Genomic DNA, 17,736 nt, shown 5'->3' with positions numbered 1-17,736 from the left:
GCGCCGCTCTCCGCCCTCCCCCGGCGGCCGCCGCCCCCCACCCCGCGCCGCGGCCCCCGCCCCGCCGCCCGCGCCCCCGCCCGCGCCGCCGCGCGCAGCCCAACGCAGAGCCCGGCCGGCGGCTCCGCCGAGCAGCCGCCGCCGCCGCCCGGACCGCCCCCGCCCGGACCGCCCCCGCCCGGACCGCCCCCGCCCCGCCCCGCGCCCGGCCGCATCAGTGCCCGGCCCGCCAGCGGGCGGGCAGGAGGGCGGCGGCGGCACCATGAGCGCGGAGGGCGGCCACGGCCTCGGCGGGAGTCGCGGCGCCCAGAGCGGGGGTGCGGAGCCGCCGCCCCCGCCGCCCCCGCCGCCCCCGCCGCCCGGGGAGCCGGCCCCGCCGCCCGCCGCCCCGCGCTACCTGCCGCCGCTGCCCGCGCCCGCCGAGCCGCCGCCGCCGCCCCTGCCCCTGCCGCCCCTCGGCCAGGAGGGGCCGGCGGCCGGAGACTCCGGGGAAGGTCCCCGGCGCCTCCCCGAGGCGGCCGTCCCCGAGGCGGCGGCGGGGAAGGGCGACCCCGGCGAGGGCGAGCAGCCCGAGACGCGCTCCGTGTGCAGCAGCCGCAGCAGCAGCAGCAGCGGCGACCCGCGCGCCGGGCACCAGCATCAGCACCACCAGCCCATTTGCAAGATCTGCTTCCAGGGCGCCGAGCAGGTAGGGCCCGCGGACCCGGCCGGCGGGCGGCGCGCGTTCAGCACCGCGGACAGCGCACGCCTCCGGGAGGTCTGCCCGGGACTGGTGCCCGCTCTGCCTTCAGCGTGGCAGCCTCTCTCCCTTCTCCTTTCCCGCGGTGAGGGCAGATAAAAACGTCCCGGTGGAGAATACAGGGCTAATTTGACCAACACTTTTGCCCCCTCCCTCTGCAGTTAAACATTCCTCAGGTGCTTTAATGATACCGTGAGGCCATATGGATCTCTTGTGAATTACTCAAAGGAGTTTGGTTTCCACGTAGAGGCAAACCTACAGGGTGTCAAGCCTATAAATGTACCCTGAGACCGATGGTCTTGGAATACAAACTGGGAGTGAGTCATGTCACAAGAGCATGGGTCTATTTTATTGCAGATTTTGGTGATTGGATCTCCCCGATGTGAAAAGCTCGTCACAGTTCTTGCAAAAGGAATAATAATAATAAAAAAAGTACTTCCAAAGGAAGGCTTTTTAACAAAATCCTTTATATTTTGTTAGAGACAGAATTCTGAACTTATAAACACCATTAGAGGTGCATGCAAAGTTACGTGAGAGTAACCATACAAGAAAAAGGATAATATATCTATCTTACAGAATGTGTGGGCTAAAACATTAGGCTTAATAATTTTTAAAAGTAAGGAAATTGCACAAGAATGTGCAGGCTTTCAGGGATATAGTGCCCTAAGTCAATATTTATGAAGCTACATTTAGAACATATAAAAGCATGATGCTATTGCAAGCTACTTTCTGGGATGCCATGCGTTTCTTCTTTACCAGTGATTAAGAATAGCTGCAGAGGAAATGCATCTGACCATCCACTTAAAAGTTATTAAAGAGATTTAATAGTGCAGCCTTCCCCCACGGGTATCGGGAGCTATATCTTGCAGACATTTTGTATGTTGGTAGAACATTTATGTCATAATCCTAAGCAATATCTTTGAAATAGTTTTAAGACTTTAGTTCCATTCCCATCAGAGGTATAAAATTTTAATTTGCTTTTCTGGGATAGAGTTTGCTGCTTGTATCCTCCTGGGTAAATGGCTTTGAAAGCAAAACAAGAAAGTACTGTATTTTTAAATACAGACATAAACACAAATATTCACCCTGAGCCATTTTTTTTTTAAAGGGGGAGCTATTAAATCCCTGCCGATGTGATGGGTCAGTTCGGTACACACATCAGCTGTGCCTGCTGAAGTGGATAAGTGAGAGGGGCTCCTGGACCTGCGAGCTCTGCTGTTATAGATACCATGTCATAGCCATTAAGATGAAACAACCTTGCCAGGTAAACATGACACTCCTCTACTCAGATAACATTTCGTTAACATGAATGCACTTGAGATTAGTTATTACTCAACCGTATTTGCTTATGCTACTTAACATGTTACGGAAATCACGGTAAGAACAGGATTTAGAATTTTTAAAGACGTGCTTTGCGAAAGCCAGGCACTTTATCTGAGAATCCCAAAAGGCATTTTAATCAAATGATTTCTTTAAGGTTTTGTCATTTACTGATCAAACTCTGCCCATTTTTGTTTATGAAAGAGCAAGTTGATGAAATGTCATATGCCCCATTTAATCTGTTTTATTAATTAGAGATGTTTCACAATTTATTTTAGTAACATTTTGTTAATGTGTTTAAACCCTAATGAGCCCCATTTATGGAAAAAAGATGCAAGTAAAACTGCGCTTTACTACTATGGAAACTGGTTGAACCTATTAGTTATAATAATAGGTTTATTTAATCAGGCCATGTTTTTCATAGTAAGTTGTTTTTTCAGTTAAATTTTTGCTACTTTCTTTGCTTTATTCAACTACATAATAAATGTGAAAGTATTCCCAAGTTCCTCTCCATTACTGAAATAAAAAACTTTTACTTTTGTAAAATTATATAGTAACACAATACCATAAATCTACAAATGTCCTGAAAAATAGGATGAGAAAGCCTATTTAGTTAAGAAGAAACTTAATTTTTCTGGTGGAAATGACTTACCCTATTTGAATAGCCTGGTGCATTGTCAAATGTAAAATACTGAGAATGACATTTTAAAGAAAAGAAAAATGATGTGTAATTGATGAGATCTGGTAGTGAGATAGGGCTGAAATTAAGCCCTGACATTAAATAAAAGAGTTCAAAAACACAGAGGCAAATGGAGTAATGGAAGGGAAAGGAAGAAAGAATTGAAAACTTGTGTGTGAGGGGGAGTAATAGAATATAGTATTCCCTGTTTCTATCTTTATTACTAAATTTGATTTTCATTGATATATATATGAAATTATAGTGCTTGCAGAAGGAACCTGGAAGCTAAATTATTACTGCATTAATAATTTGAATTGCATAGCTTTTAATTTTTGCCTCCTTCATATAATTTGCAATTAATTTAGAACTCTGATAGTTACCATTTAAGGCATGATTAGCAAGCCTGGAATGAAAATACGATATTAATTTTCTCAAGCTGACCTAAGGCTTGTAAATTACTTGGAAAGGGGAAGCATAATTAATGTGGATCGGTGGTTTTATCATGATGAAGATAGGCACAAGCCTGACACATGTTCACAGGACTTCTAATTGATTGAACTAGTTGAGAATCTATTTATGATCTTCCACAGTTGTCTTTAAAAAAAAACACACATGGAACCATTTCCAAAGATCAGGATATGGTTAATATAATGGATCTATATGGATTTTCTGAATAATAAAATATGGGGAGATAAGAGATGGGGAGGTTTCATTGCTCCAGTGAGGAGTCCAATGAGAGGGGCTGTTCTCAGAGCCAAAACAGAATGCTTAGTATTTTGAAAACTTAATGGCCACTTCATATTAATTTATTTGGAATGATTAGTTTTGAAGTAAATAGAAGTCACTCCATGACAAACATCTAAAACTCCAGTGTGGGGTAAAATAATACTATTTATTAATTTTAATCCTGAAGCAAAAATTATCTTTTTCTTCACTAAAAATTTCAATAATTATTTTAACAAAAGCAATTACCAAATGGCTTTGATATGACCCTTCTCCTTCCCCTCAAAAGAACCAAATCCCCCAAACTAAATCAATATTATTAACATGTTTAGTAACACATTGGATTATGACATTAATAATGACTATAGTGATCTGTAATCTGATCTGATGGTTGCGGTGAATCACAAAATAGCATTTATAAACAATGTTGATATGATTTTGATAATAGCTCATATCATGGTAGAAAGAAAATGACTTTCCAAAACTACATTATATATAGATAAATAAATAGATAGGTACTCTCAAAATGAGTGATAAAGTTCTCAAAGCATGAGTTCTTACATATAGGAGTAATTTATGCTCAGATAAAGTCTGGCTCCTTGTCTGGCATTTTTGTTATGGATGACCCACACGCCAAGCATTCATTTGGATTCTTAGTTGTTCTTAGTTGGCATTGAGCCACTCACATTTCTGTGGCACGCAAGGGATCCACTTCATTTTGGTGCAGAATTAAACAAGAAGCACATTTGTGGCCATCCCCTGTACGTTTCCATATCTTTCTGTCCTGCATATAGAACCATCCCACCATTGCGAACAGGGGTTTCGTTGGATGTAGAACAGAATAGAGAATAAATAATCCTGGATGTAGAACAGAATAGATAATAATACTAAAAGACAATATTTAATGAACCTTTAGTCTGTGCCAAGCACTGATCTAAGTGTTTCACATATATGGATACTGATATTTAATCTTCATAGCAAAGCAGTGAGGTGAGGAATATTATTATCTCCATTTCCCATAGGTTGAAACTGAGGCTCAGAAAAGTTCAGTAACTTCTACCAGGTGCATATCCATTAAAAGGCAAAGCCAGGGTGCCATGGTCATAGCCACCTTGTTGGAAAGCGTTTTTCTTAGTCCCTTCCCAGTGTTCTTGATGATTCTGGTTCTACCCAGACTAGTCTTGTGTAAAGCTGGAGGCAAGAAGGAAGCCAGGGTCTCTAAGAGTGTTTGGAAAAAATTGTCTTTTTCTGCATGATGCCATCTCAGTACTTGGTGGTTTAAACAGCAGCTATTACTAGTTCTTAAGAATATGCACGTAGATCGAGGTCATCTGGGAGGCCAGTTCCATCTGGGGCATCCTCTGAATCTGTAATCCAGAGATTTCAATGGGCTGGAGCATCCAAGACAGCTCAGTCATTCAATTATTCTTAGTGCTGGCTGTTGGTTGGAAGACCAGTCAGAGCTGCCAGCTGGTGTCTTGTTCCTCATTCTATGTGATTTGTGCTTTTAAAGGTCCTACTTGGAAGTGACACATCTGGTTTATTCTCCTATTTAAATAAAGTCACAGGACCAAACTCAGAATCAAGGGAAGGGAACATAGACTCTATCTCTGGGGTCTGCTCTTTCTTTTAAAGAGAGTATCAATCTTTAACTCACCCTAGGTTATAGCTTTGTAGCTCTTCCTATTTGCCCTGGTATTTGGTCCTCATCAGGTTCAGATGGAGTAGCAAGCATCCCCATATATTCCCTCCTGGGGCTTTGAACCAAAGAGATTTAAAAGAAGTGTATGGAGATTGACTCTAACAGTGATGTTCCATGCTTGTCCTCAAGAACTTTCAGAAGTGAGTATTTCTGTGATGTATCTTGGTGCCAACAAAGAAGTAGGGACAGTAAAGGCATTGGGTGCATAGCCAGGAAGCAAATGTGTATGAGGGAAACACATTGCAGAGATTCTAAAACTTTAGTTTTACGTTTTTTTTTTAATTACTCAGAATTCTTGCCAGGTTCAGTGGCATATACCTGTAAATCCCAGTAGTTGAGAGGCTGAGACAGGAGGATCACAGCTTTGAGACCAGTCTCAGCAATTGAACAGACCCTTAGCAACTTAGTGAATCCCATTTCAAAATAAAAAAAATGAAAGGAGTATAGCTTAGAAGTAGAATGCCTGTGGTTTAATCCCCAGTAAGACATATAAAAAAAGAAGAGAGAATATTAGCAGATGCATACTTTACAACATATTTAAATCTTAATTGTTGAATCATTAACAGTAGGAGTCAAGGCATTTGTGGCAATTAAAATGCATTTACCTGCTTACTTACCTTCAGGATCTATTTTACTTATTAACACATTTAAGATAGAACATTAATGATAATTTAAGAGTAAAAGCTAATGCTATTTTGAATCATTTAATATGGTCTATAAAATGTATGATGTAAGAAGATATTAGGCTAAAATTATTTTGATATTTAGTTGACATTATAAAGTAATTAAGTCATATTCCAGCTTATAAATACTTTCTGCATTTTTTCAAGAATCGTCACTCTTTGACGAGATAACATTTACGAGGTACATTATTGTATGGAAAACTTTAAATTTGTTATAGAAGTCAAACTGTACTGCATACAAATAAACAATATGTAAATAAAAAGGAATGTCTGTGTTCCCTTAGATAAACTTCTTAAACTCTTTGTAACTCAGTTAACTCACTGGTAAAAAGGAGATGATAAGGGCAGGGCACCCATGTTATACATTATTTTGAGGATTAGATACAATTCCAAGGTGAAGTTAATACCATTGTGCAAGATGAAGTTTCCGGATCATTCACTTTTTATTTTTTTCATTTTAATTGATAAATAAGAAGTATGTGTATTTATAAGGTATGGAGAGATGTTTCAATGCACGTATACAGGGTGGAATAATTAAGTCAAGCTAATCATCATATCCGTCACCTCTCATACTTATAATGTTTTGTGGCAAAAACATCTAAAATCTTTTTAGCAATTTTGAAATAGGCAGTGCGTTATTGGATCTTTGTTGGCTTTGTTTTGTTTTGTTTTTGCGGTACTAAAGATTGAACCCAGGGGCTTCACCCCCAGCTCGATTTTTTATTCTTTTTATTTTGAAACTGGGTCTCGCTAAGTTGCAGAGGGCCTCATTAAGTAGCTGAAGCTGGCCTCAAACCAGCAATCCTCCCGTCTCAGCCACTCAAGTACTGGGATTGCAAGTGTGTGCCACTAGGCCCGCTTCCAGTGCATTATTGTTAACTGGAGTTGTGCTGTGCAATAAAAACAGGAGAACTTGTTCCTTTCTTGCACCCTCCAGCCAGCATCTCCCCTTTCCTATCCACCAGGATATGGTCATCACCCATCTGCCCTCTATTTCCCTAAGTTCAACTTTCTGTAGAGTCCACATATAAACTGAGATCATGTATTTGTTGCTCTTTGCTTATTGCACTTAATATAATGTCCTCTAGGTTCAACCATATTTTTACAAGTGACAGAATTGCCTGTTTTTTTGTTTCTTTGTTTTTGTATTTTATGGCTGAATAGTATTCCATTGTGTCTATATACCATATTTTTTCATCCATTCATCTGTGGTTGGCCCCTTACATTGTTTCCATATTTTGACTATTGTGAATCCAATATTATTCTTTATCCTTTTAATATTCTTATCCTTTTTTAGCTTTTTTACCTAATTAATTATCATAAACAATTAATGAACCAGCATTTTAAAGGCAGGTGTAATGAGATGTAATGATCCCAGTGCATGTGAACATATTTGTTCTCCAGATACCCCTCACTGTGGGTCTTACATTTTTATAGAGTTTTCTCATAATTAGAGTTTATGAGAAATTTTAAATGTGGCCAAGCACAGGGCAACCCTGTTCAAGGTTAGGCAGCCGTAGCTTGTTTGTACTTTGGAACAGACCTTTGTTGGGCAGGGGGCTATGGCCTGTCAGTGGGTAGGAGCTTGGAGAAGCCTCAGAGATTCCTGAGAGCAGTCATGAAGGGGTGGTGGCTGAGCATCATTAACATTAAATCAGAGTTATTCCCAACTCTCCTTCCTCCTCCTCCTCTTCCATTACTCAGCACCAGAGCAAAGGATTAGTGAGATCTGCCTGCCTGGGAGGGGTGGGGGGCTCAGGACTTCATGTGAGCCATATACCTTTGTGAGTATTAGCCCCCTGGCCAGTTTTACTAGCCTGTAACATTTTTATTAGCCTTCTTTACTGCTTTTCCTCTAAACATGACCATGTGCTGTTGGCAACAGGTCTTCTTACAGCAGTAAGAATGACTGGAAAGGCTCCCAGGAAGAAGAGTGACATGAGCTTATTTTTCACTTTTATCCATGCTCTTATGCTCCGAGATTCATCATGATAGATTTAAATTAGAGAGGAATTTGGCACCAGCAGGACATGTGTTGATTATCTTTCTGAGGTAGAACTTCTGGGCTTATTTGTATAGTATTTATAGAACTTAATTAATTTTCAAGAAAGGACCCTGTAGTTATCATTTTTAAGAACAGGGAATCAGAGATGTATTTTTACCTTCAGAATTGATTATTAGGATGATGTAGCTGACACAGCAAGAGGAACCTAAAAATTACTGAAATGGAGATTTTGAAAATGAATGAAGAAAGCATTAGAGCAAGAACTACGTCCATGTTGCAAGCTGCTATTTGAAAAATCGTTCAGAGCATTTGCATTTTATAGCTTAAAAATGCCCACACAGTGTGACCTTGTGACATGGCATGTTGGCTTTTTGTGGTGGTGGCCAAAATACTTGTTGTAAACAATGTAAGGGAAGAAAAATTCGTTTTGGCTGATGGTTTCAGATTACAATTTTAGCCGGTTCCATTGTTTTGAACCTGAGATGAATCAGAACATCACGGCAGAAGTACATGGTAAAGGAAAGTTGCTCAGCTCATGGCAACCAGGAAGGAGGGAGAGAGAGAGAGGAAGGGAGGAAGAGGAGAGGAGAGGAGGGGAGGGCAGGGTAGAGGAGAGGAGAGGAGAGCAGAGGAGAGGAGAAGAGAAGAGGGAAGGGAAGAGGAGGGGAGGGGAGAGGAGAGGAGAGACTGGGACAAGAAACATCTTTCCAGGGCACTTTCTCCGACCATGTCTGTGGTTTCTACCACGTCCCCAAAATTCATTCTGCTGTCAGTGCATCCATCCATTGATGACTCAAGATCCATTCACTTTCTCAAAGCACCACCTCAGAAACTTGCTGCCCTTGGGACAGAGCCTATAACAAATGCGCCAAACCATAATACACGGTAAGCCACCACTTTGAACTTTTCTCTGACTGTTAATCTTAATAACACTCTCTGTAGTTTCTTAGCGGATGATCAGCCGAGAGGATGTTTTTCATGACCATATCTGAATAATTGAAAAAAATAATGCGCACATGCACCATTCCAATATAAATGCTGGCACATCTTCTAGAAAACAAAAATGTCAAAATAAAGAACACATTTTTTTTGCCTTAGAAATTATTTTTGTTTCCTTTGCTTACTCATTCTCAAAACACATGAATCTGTATTTGGCTTACTAGAAAAGATTAATGATTCTCTATTGAATGAAACGTGTAAATTATTTGTGTATCTTTACTATGGCCATCTTATTTACTGTATAGGCTATGTGTACAGTAACTTGTCCCACAGCCAGATGGTTCTGAGACAGGAGAAAAAGGAGATTGAGGACATTTTGAGCTTGCTTCTCTGGTGCTTTTAAACTCTATAGAGTGAGGAATGGGGACAGTGGAGACCCTGCGGTGATGTTCTCCAGAACCTTCCTCTCCAACACACCTTCTTTTCTATGTTTTCTAGTTCTTTTTAGTGTATTCCTCTTTTGACACACTTTCTCTTCTTTTCTTCTTTTGCCCCTCCACCCAGCTGCACGTAGAATAAAGAGCACCCTTCGGAGCAGAAGCGGGCAGATCTATTGGTCAAAGCGATTTGAGGTGGCAAAGACCTCAGCAGCGGTTGGGTAGAGGAACATTGTCATGACTTCAGAATGTCTTTATTTGATAACATTTATCTTGTTATTTAAAATCAGAGGTCAGCAAACCTTTTATCTAATGGGCCACATAGAAGAAATTTTAGATTCTGAGGGCCATGGGAGGTACTGTCCTGGCAGGGACACTATATAAATGAATGAGCACTGCTTTCTTCCAGTACAAATTTATGTATAGACATTGGAACTTGAATTCCATGTAGTCTTAATATATCAAGGAGTAATGTTCTTTCAAAAGTTTCTTTCTTCCATTGGGTAAAAATGTGAAAACCTATGGGTCACACCAAAATAGGTGTTGAGCTGAATGTGGCCCTACAGCGCTGGGTAGTAAGTTAAACAAGCAGAGGACTGATGTGAACGTAGGTGCTTCATGACCTCTTAGAAAATTTCATAAGCAAAATACTTCTAGATTTGCATGCTTCTTGATGTTTTTGAGTGAAATCATAATGAATTTCCATCATTTTGAAAGTGGTGGCATTTTAGCCGCATGTAAAAAGGCTATAAACTTCTTAATATTAAATATCAAAATCCCTGTTTCTTCCAGTTCCTTGGTTGTATCCGACTCATACCCTAAATTCTCAGGAGCAGCATTAGTTAAGTCAGAAGCAGAAGGCAGGGTCTTCTCAGCATAAGCCCTTGGTGTCATGGGATAGGGCCACTCTCTCATCTCAGTGACTCTTGGGGGACACCCTAGTGAATGCTAGAGTCCATTTTAAACAAATCCCTCCCGGCTCTCTGTAGCCCAATAGTTGTGCCTGAAATGCCCCCTTTTCAATGTCTTAGAATGAGGTTGTTTTGCTTAGGGTTTCTAGGCTAGCTTTCTAAAGGAGTTAGTTGGCACAGCAATGAGTGGGACACATTTTAGAATGAATTTCATAATACAGCTCAACTTGAGATTCATTTTCTCTACTGCGTGGTGGGCATTCTGTGAACACTAGTGTTAGAAATGCATGCTCGAATATCCCCGAGTGAGTGTTTAACTCAGGTGGGCAGGATCATGGAGTCCATGGTATTTCTGCAGTGAGAATACATCTTCAAAAGTCAAATTGCCTTAATTACTCACATATTAGACATTTCCTGGCTGCTAATTTCCAACTTGTTTTTAAATTGATCTTCTAGTAATGTTATTCAGAATTTCCCCAGGCAAATTTATTCAGTTTTTCAAACCACAGAAAATAAAATAAAATAAGAATAAAAACTTAAAAGTAATTCAGGGATCTATTTTTTAAATCCTATTTTTTAAAATTTTCCAGAGAGATATATCTGCTTTTTTTTCACAACATAAAATGTCATGGAAAAAGACTCAGTAAACGTGGAATTATCCATGTGAAACACACTTACTTTCTTGAGGTTGTCACTGGCTAATGGGTTTCATGTAGCATTTGTTCAGGGAATTTGAATAATTTGTTGGACATTTTACTGTAGGATCATGAGTATAGACGAGCTGCTCAGAAATGTCTTACTGGATATAATTTTTTTTTTAGTGTGAAATCTGCCACCTGGCTGAAAACAAGCTGCTATTTTGTGATGAGTGGTTTGTACAGTTGTAACATCACTTCAGAAGTGCTGTTCTTCTGGTGAGTGCACCCCCAGCACTGGGGGCGTGGCGTGGAGCAGGCTCTTTCCTCTTGCTCTTTTGCGGCTGGCAGCTTTGCACTGATGGGGCCTATGCTTCACTAACGGGATTGGAACAAAGGAAATTCAGCTTCCTTCTATTTCTGGACCTCCTCAGAGTAGAAGGGGATAACTCAGAGGGCAGAACGAGAGTGCGGCTGACCCTTCAGGATGGCAAGGAATGGACTGATGAGTAGATAATCGCCTACAATTAGGAGGAAATGGATGGTGGACTCAGAGGATGCGGCCAAGAAAAATTGCATTGTGGCTTGGACTTTCTGAGTCCTTGGATACTTGACAACGTCTTCCTTGTGAACATAGCTCGCAATTCATCAGCTGTTCCACATGATTTAGCCAAATGAATTTGACATAAGTAGAGGTGAATGGAAAGCTGTTACATAGGGGGACATAAGAAAAACCTAGAAGCACTTTTCTGTAGGCAAAGTCAGTATGGGAACTTCCTGTGGAGACATTTCTTACTTGAGCCCTCCTTTAGGTTTGATATGCTGTGAAAACTTCCATCTGATAACCACTCTTTCCAGATTTTATCTCTTGGAATATGTTCCTTTCAACTGATGACACACCCGAGCAATGTGCCCTTGTTTAAGTAATAGAAATCTGTTACTAAAATGTACATTTTAGTTTTGCTTTTCTCTTTGGCATGCTAATTATGTGCAAGTGGCCAAAAGCTTAACTTGGGCCCAGGGAAGCCTCCCCAGGAGCACATCTTTTTTTTTTTTTTCCGGTCTAGGGACGGAACCCAGGAGTATTCGACCCCTGAGCTACACTCCCTGCCTAATTTTTTTTTTTTTTTTGAAACAGGGTCTCACTGAGTTGCAGAGAGCCTCACTAAGTAGCTGAGGCTGTCCACGAACCGCGATCCTCCGGTCTCAGCCTCCCAAATGCTGGGATTACAAGCGTGCGCCACCACGCCCGGCTAGCACATCTTGATCTTATTTCCGGAAATAATAAATGTTATGTATGGCCTTGCAGTTGTGCCAAATGTCATCTCCCTATTCAAATGGCGTCCTGACACTGAGCGACATAGTCATTCAAATGAATAGGGAGCTATTTCAAGAAGTGTACACAGCCTGGTCTTGGTTTGTTCAACCTGTTAAAAAAAGATTTGGGGAAGGAAAGCGTCTCTCACAAATATCAGGGGATTTTATTTATACTCACATGAAATAATATTTTATCAACTACAGGAAATCCTCTTGCTCTTCTCTTTGCCCCAACTCACTTGCTAGTATTAACTTCTCTCTGTTGCGATTACATATTTTTCACATAAATATGTAATTGCCCTCTGTATCAATTTTTTAAAAAAGGAAATAAAGCTCTTATAGCAGAACAGAAGAGAGCACAGGATTTTCCAGGCATATTGTGGGTGTTCTGGAAACATGTCATTTATTCTTGGCCCATCTCTTTCTTTCCTGAACATCATCTTACTCTCATCTTTTGTATGGGCATGAGTACATGGGAGGTTTCCAGTGAGACTTCTAGTGGCTTGGAGGGAAGGCCACAATGAATAGAGGGGGATGTCCTTATTTACATAATAATCTTTAGGACCAGGCTTACCTAACCTCAAACCTGGAAACTGCAAGAAATTTTGAAAACAAAACAGCCTTTCAGCCCCTTTCTGTATAGTCTTCCATTGTCTTTCATGGTGGTCTCTTGGTCATACTGCTCCACCTTCTTTCATTTTCAGATCTAGACAAGCCTTTTCAGAAATTTGAGTAGTCTAAAAGAGTGGGAAAAAAAGCTAGGTTAACAAGATTACCACCAGCTTTGCAAAATTTGTTCTGTAGCGTTGGGTTACATGGTTACAATGAAAAAACTCTTAGATTCTGATTTGGTGAAATATAGAAGGACGGTGATGGGTCTCCCACTCTTTTCTACATCTCCTCTTGACCTGGCATGGTTGAGACTGAGGTAATACCTGTTAGAGAAAAGGAAACTTGAACAAGAAATGTGCTACATTATTTTGTACATGATTAGGCTCGACTAAAATAAGCTTTAGGGGGAAATCATCAGCTATCCTTTTAAATTGCCTATAGGGAAAATTTCACTGTCAAGTCATGATAAATTTATGGAGATTACAGTACAACAAAGTATAGCAATGGTTACTATACATTTATTTGGGGCCTAAAAGATGATTTAATAATGCCTAGGTGTGACCTCAAAATATTTTCTATGTAGTTTTTTTTTTTTTTTACTGTGAGTTATGTAGTCAATGTTATGTTCTTGGTCATTTTCCCATTTTTTCAACAAATTAACCACTATTACATATAACCATGACTACAGAGTAGGTGCTATTCTAGGCCCTGGGCTTAGAGTTGATTAAAATAAGGAGGGCTTCTGCTTCTAGAATTTAAATTCTTGATAATGTGAGGCAGAAAGTAAGTAAGCATATATAAAAATAGATAATTATATATTGTGTTAATGACCCTAATGGAAATAAAATGAGTGTGATGATCAGGTTTATGTCACAGTGTGCTCTAACATTTAGTTAGATGTTATTCTTGGTGTATCTATAATATTGAGTAGAAGCAGATTTCTTCCATAATGTGGTAGGGCCTCATCTCATCTGTTGAAGGCCTGAATAAAACAAAGAAAGCTAATCTTCCCTGAGTAAGAGGGAATTCTGCTTACCTATCTGCTTTCCTGCTGAGACATCATTTTTTTCTTGCCTTTGGACTTGAACTGAAACATGGGGTCTTCCTAGACCTTGAGCTTGCTGTCCTTCAGGATGTTAATCTTTCAAAACAATATGATGAGCTATTCTGGTTCTTAGACCTTCAAAATTGAACTAGGCCTCTACCATCTGACCTCCTGGTCTCCAGCTTGATACTTGCAGATGTTGGGGCTTGTCAGCCTCCATAGTCATGTGAGCCAATTCCATATGATAAATCACACTCACATACTCATATGCACATGCACGCACGCGTACGCGCATGTGCGCACACACACCTGTTGGTTCTGTTTCTTTGAAGAACTTTAATTAATACCCTGAGTAATTAGAAAGGGCATGTTAAAATGAACAATATGTCACTTGACTGAAACTGGATACATCAGTATAAACTCATGTTATATTTAGAAAACCTTATAGGTATATTCTTATGCATAGGTTAGTATATATACATGTATTTTTACCTCTTTTTCTTGAAATGGCCTAATATCAGTGACATCTCAGTAACAATAAGCTCACCTAGAGCCAGAGCTAATTGTTTAAATATTATTCTGCAATAAAAGGAACCAGTGGTATAAAATTGAGACGGACATATCTTATAATTGCCAGAAAGTATGGTAGTGCTCAAGAAACAAAAGGATGGAGGCATTCAAAGGGAAACCAGGTGAACCTGGAAAGACTTCCCCCATGACTAAAGTTGGGATAATTTGAACAACAATATGTATTGTAATATAGAATTGGATTATAGCTCAGTCTATAGTATGAACATTCATTAGTGGATACTTTTATAAACATATAATTGAATGAAACAGATGTATGGGAGAGAAGAGACAAATTTCCCATGTAGACCCCCCTCTCCTGGGAAGAAAGAATAGCAGCAGCTTTGTTTTACAGGCCTGTCATATAGGGTTGTAGGCAAAATAGCTCACATCACAGCAGTGTTACATGTGTGTTGTATATTACTGAGCCATGCGTATGTAACTACATACACGCTTGCAGCTTTGGGGGATGAGCAGGGTCATCTATGGCTCCATGGGGTGAACAGAAGTCATAACCTCACTGCCGGCCCGTAATTTCTCTGGGCCTCCACAGCTTTCTACAGCTATCCATTGAAATAGAAAAGTACAGCAGATCAGAGACCCAAACATTATCTTCATGATGGGTCTCTACTCCATTCCTGACCTTCAGGCATACAGTCTGTCTTGGTTCAGCTGATGCCCTAGAGAATAGAATGAAGAGGGATCCAGGCAGGCAAATCCCAATGACAAAAGCCCGTGTTTATAAATAAGTTATGGATATAATCTCCTCTCCAAGGGGTGGAGCTCAGTTCCCTTTATGCCATGAGTGTGAGCTGTATTGACTTTTTCCAGAAAGTAGATGGTGTTAGGGTGGAAAGCGGAAGATGGCATAACTTTACAGTGGAGAATCCAGGCAGGAGATCAAGCCTGACTTTGTTCCTGATGAGTCATGGTGATAAGCATGTGCCCTTGACATGCTGTGATGGGACTACTTCACCTCTGTGGCTTTTCTTCTCTCAACTCATAATCTTAGTCTAATCATGAGAAAAATTTCAGATGAAACCACATTGGGAGATAGACTGTGAAATGCCTGGCCCATACTCTTTGGAGTTGAAGAAAAAAACACACAAAAAACCCTAAGAGCTGGCGTGGTGGCGCACACTTGTAATTCCAGCATTTGGGAAGCTGAGACTGGAGGATCACGGTTTGCGGATAGCCCCAGCTACTTAGTGAGGCCCTCTGCAACTTAATGAGACCCTGCTTTAAAATAAAGAATAAAAAATAGGGCAGGAGGTGTAGCTTGGAGATCGAATGTCCCTAAGTTCCATCCCTAGACCTGCAAAACTCCCAAACCAAAACAACAACAACAACAACAACAACAACAGCAACAACAACAAAAAACTAAGAAAGTCTCAGAAAGTATGATAGATCAGAGGACACTAGGGAGATACCACAACTAAACATAATGTGGAATACTGGATAGGATCCTAAAAAAGAAAAGAGCATCAGAAAGAGCTACTGAAGTCATGGAGCATATCCAATGCAACATACTGGTGTGGGTGTATTATTATTAGTTGTGATAAATATATCATAGTAATATAGATGCTAACAACAGGAAACTGGATGTGGGGTTTATGGAAACTTTTTGTACTACACTTTCAAATTTTATGCAAATAAAAATGACTCTAAAATTAAGGTTATTAAAAAAAAGTACATGGAAGGCCAAGAATAGCTTGACAGAAGGGATAGGGAAATTCTCTCTGAGGAGGTGACAGCTGAAATTGGATCTAAAGGTCAGTGAGGGTTCTGCCTTGGAAAATTTTTTTGAAGAGTGTTCTAGAAAGGACACTGTGAAACCAAAGACTTTAGGCAGGAGATAGTTTGGGATGTTTGAGAGAATAAAAAGAAGGCCATGTAGCTCGAAGACCGATTGAGGATGAGTAGGGCATTTTCTTGGGGAAGTAGGATTGCTCCTAATCAGCACTGGGAAGGTATTGGATGGTTTCTGGAAGTAGCATACTAATGACAATGGGTGGTTTGACTCTGTGGAGCCTGGACCGGAGAGAGATGGGGCTGAACACATGGGCACTGTTAGAATGCATCTTTGATGGATGGAAGGGACACTGTGGCTTATCTTATGGTGGCAACAGAGATGAGGAAACATAGATCCATTTGAGAATGCTTTCCAAACAGAATAAATCGATTTACAATTTTTGTTTTATAACTTATTTGATGCCAAAATCTCTGAATTGACTTGAAGCTATTTATAGTCTTTATCTCATTTAGTGTGCAAAGTCTAATTTTTTTTTTAGGAAAATGTAATTTGTTAAAGGGTTCTGACCTAGACCATGCAGATTGTGGGTATGTTCCATAATAAACTGAAAACGTATAATGCTATATTTAACAATTCCAGACAGTTTAGAATTCTGAACCACATATGGGCCAAGGTGTCCTGGGTAGGAGAATTTGGCTTAATATACAGTCTGTCCTGGAAAATATGTCCATTTGAGAATATTCTGCTGTTGTTAGATGGCATATAGATATCTGTTTGGTGTAGTTGATTTGTAATGTAGTTTTGACAGTGTCATCAAATTCTTTTTTTTTGCTGATCTTTCTGTATAATTGCAAGTGAGTTATTGAAGTTTCCAGCTATTGCTATTGACTCGCCTATCTTTCCATTTTATTCTATTCATTTTTTTCCTTCATGTATTCTTAAGGCTCAGTTATAAGATACAGTCATGCTTGTTCTGTAACTTCCTAGTGGACTGACCGTTTTATCATTGTGGAATGACCTTCGTCCTTATGTCTTCATTCATTTGTGCCGCTGTAACAAAATGCTACAGGTTGGGTAATTTATAAAAAAATGAGAAGTTTCTCGCATTGCTGGAGGGTGAGAGTCTGATATATCGTGTTTTTATAAGAGCACAGGAGAGTAAGCCCACTCCCTCCAGTCCTTCTAAAAGGGTCCTAATCCCATCCATAATGCTCTACTCTCATGAATTAATCATCTTTTAAAGTTTCCACTGCTCATTTTGGTTACATCGGTGGTTAAATTTCAGGACACAAATTTTAGAGAGGATGCCACCATTCAAATGATATTACTCTATCAGTGTTTTGTCTTAATGTTTAATTTGTCCAGTGTTAGTATATCCATTCAAACTCTGATTCAGTTACCATTTCAATTACATGTCTTTTCATCTTTTTACTTCCAACCCATTTGGTCTTTGAATCTAGAGTGTGTTCATTACAGAGAGCAAATAGTTGGATTATTGAGTAAGGGAGTTTGGACCTGTATAGAGTTATTCCTGGAGTACCCAATAAAAACCAACGCATATTGCAGAGACTGTTTTCTGATTGTGAAGTTATCAATTCCGGGGAATCTAAGATTCTACAATTATGGTTAATATGTACTGTTTGAAATTATGTGTTTTGAATGCCTAATC

At 40.2% G+C, this 17,736-nt stretch overlaps 1 protein-coding gene across 1 annotated transcript in view; it reads left to right on the top strand.

Annotated features, from left to right (window-relative positions):
• Positions 1–262: 262 nt before the first annotated feature.
• The window catches only part of MARCHF11 (membrane associated ring-CH-type finger 11), a gene marked incomplete at both ends in the record, with an annotated part of 117,714 nt that continues 100,240 nt past the window's right edge, over positions 263–17,736 (top strand). Inside the window, 2 exons of the mRNA XM_080698838.1 lie at positions 263–688; positions 1,848–2,003. Coding sequence (XP_080554964.1) covers positions 263–688; positions 1,848–2,003 — 582 coding nt within the window. The remainder of the gene's footprint in view (positions 689–1,847; positions 2,004–17,736) is intronic.

This window comes from Muscardinus avellanarius, assembly GCF_963383645.1.
Source record: "Muscardinus avellanarius genome assembly, chromosome: 1".
In the NCBI taxonomy this organism is placed as follows: domain Eukaryota; kingdom Metazoa; phylum Chordata; class Mammalia; order Rodentia; family Gliridae; genus Muscardinus; species Muscardinus avellanarius.
Note: the sequence above shows the minus strand (reverse complement) of the source record. Positions and strands in the feature narration are given on the sequence as shown.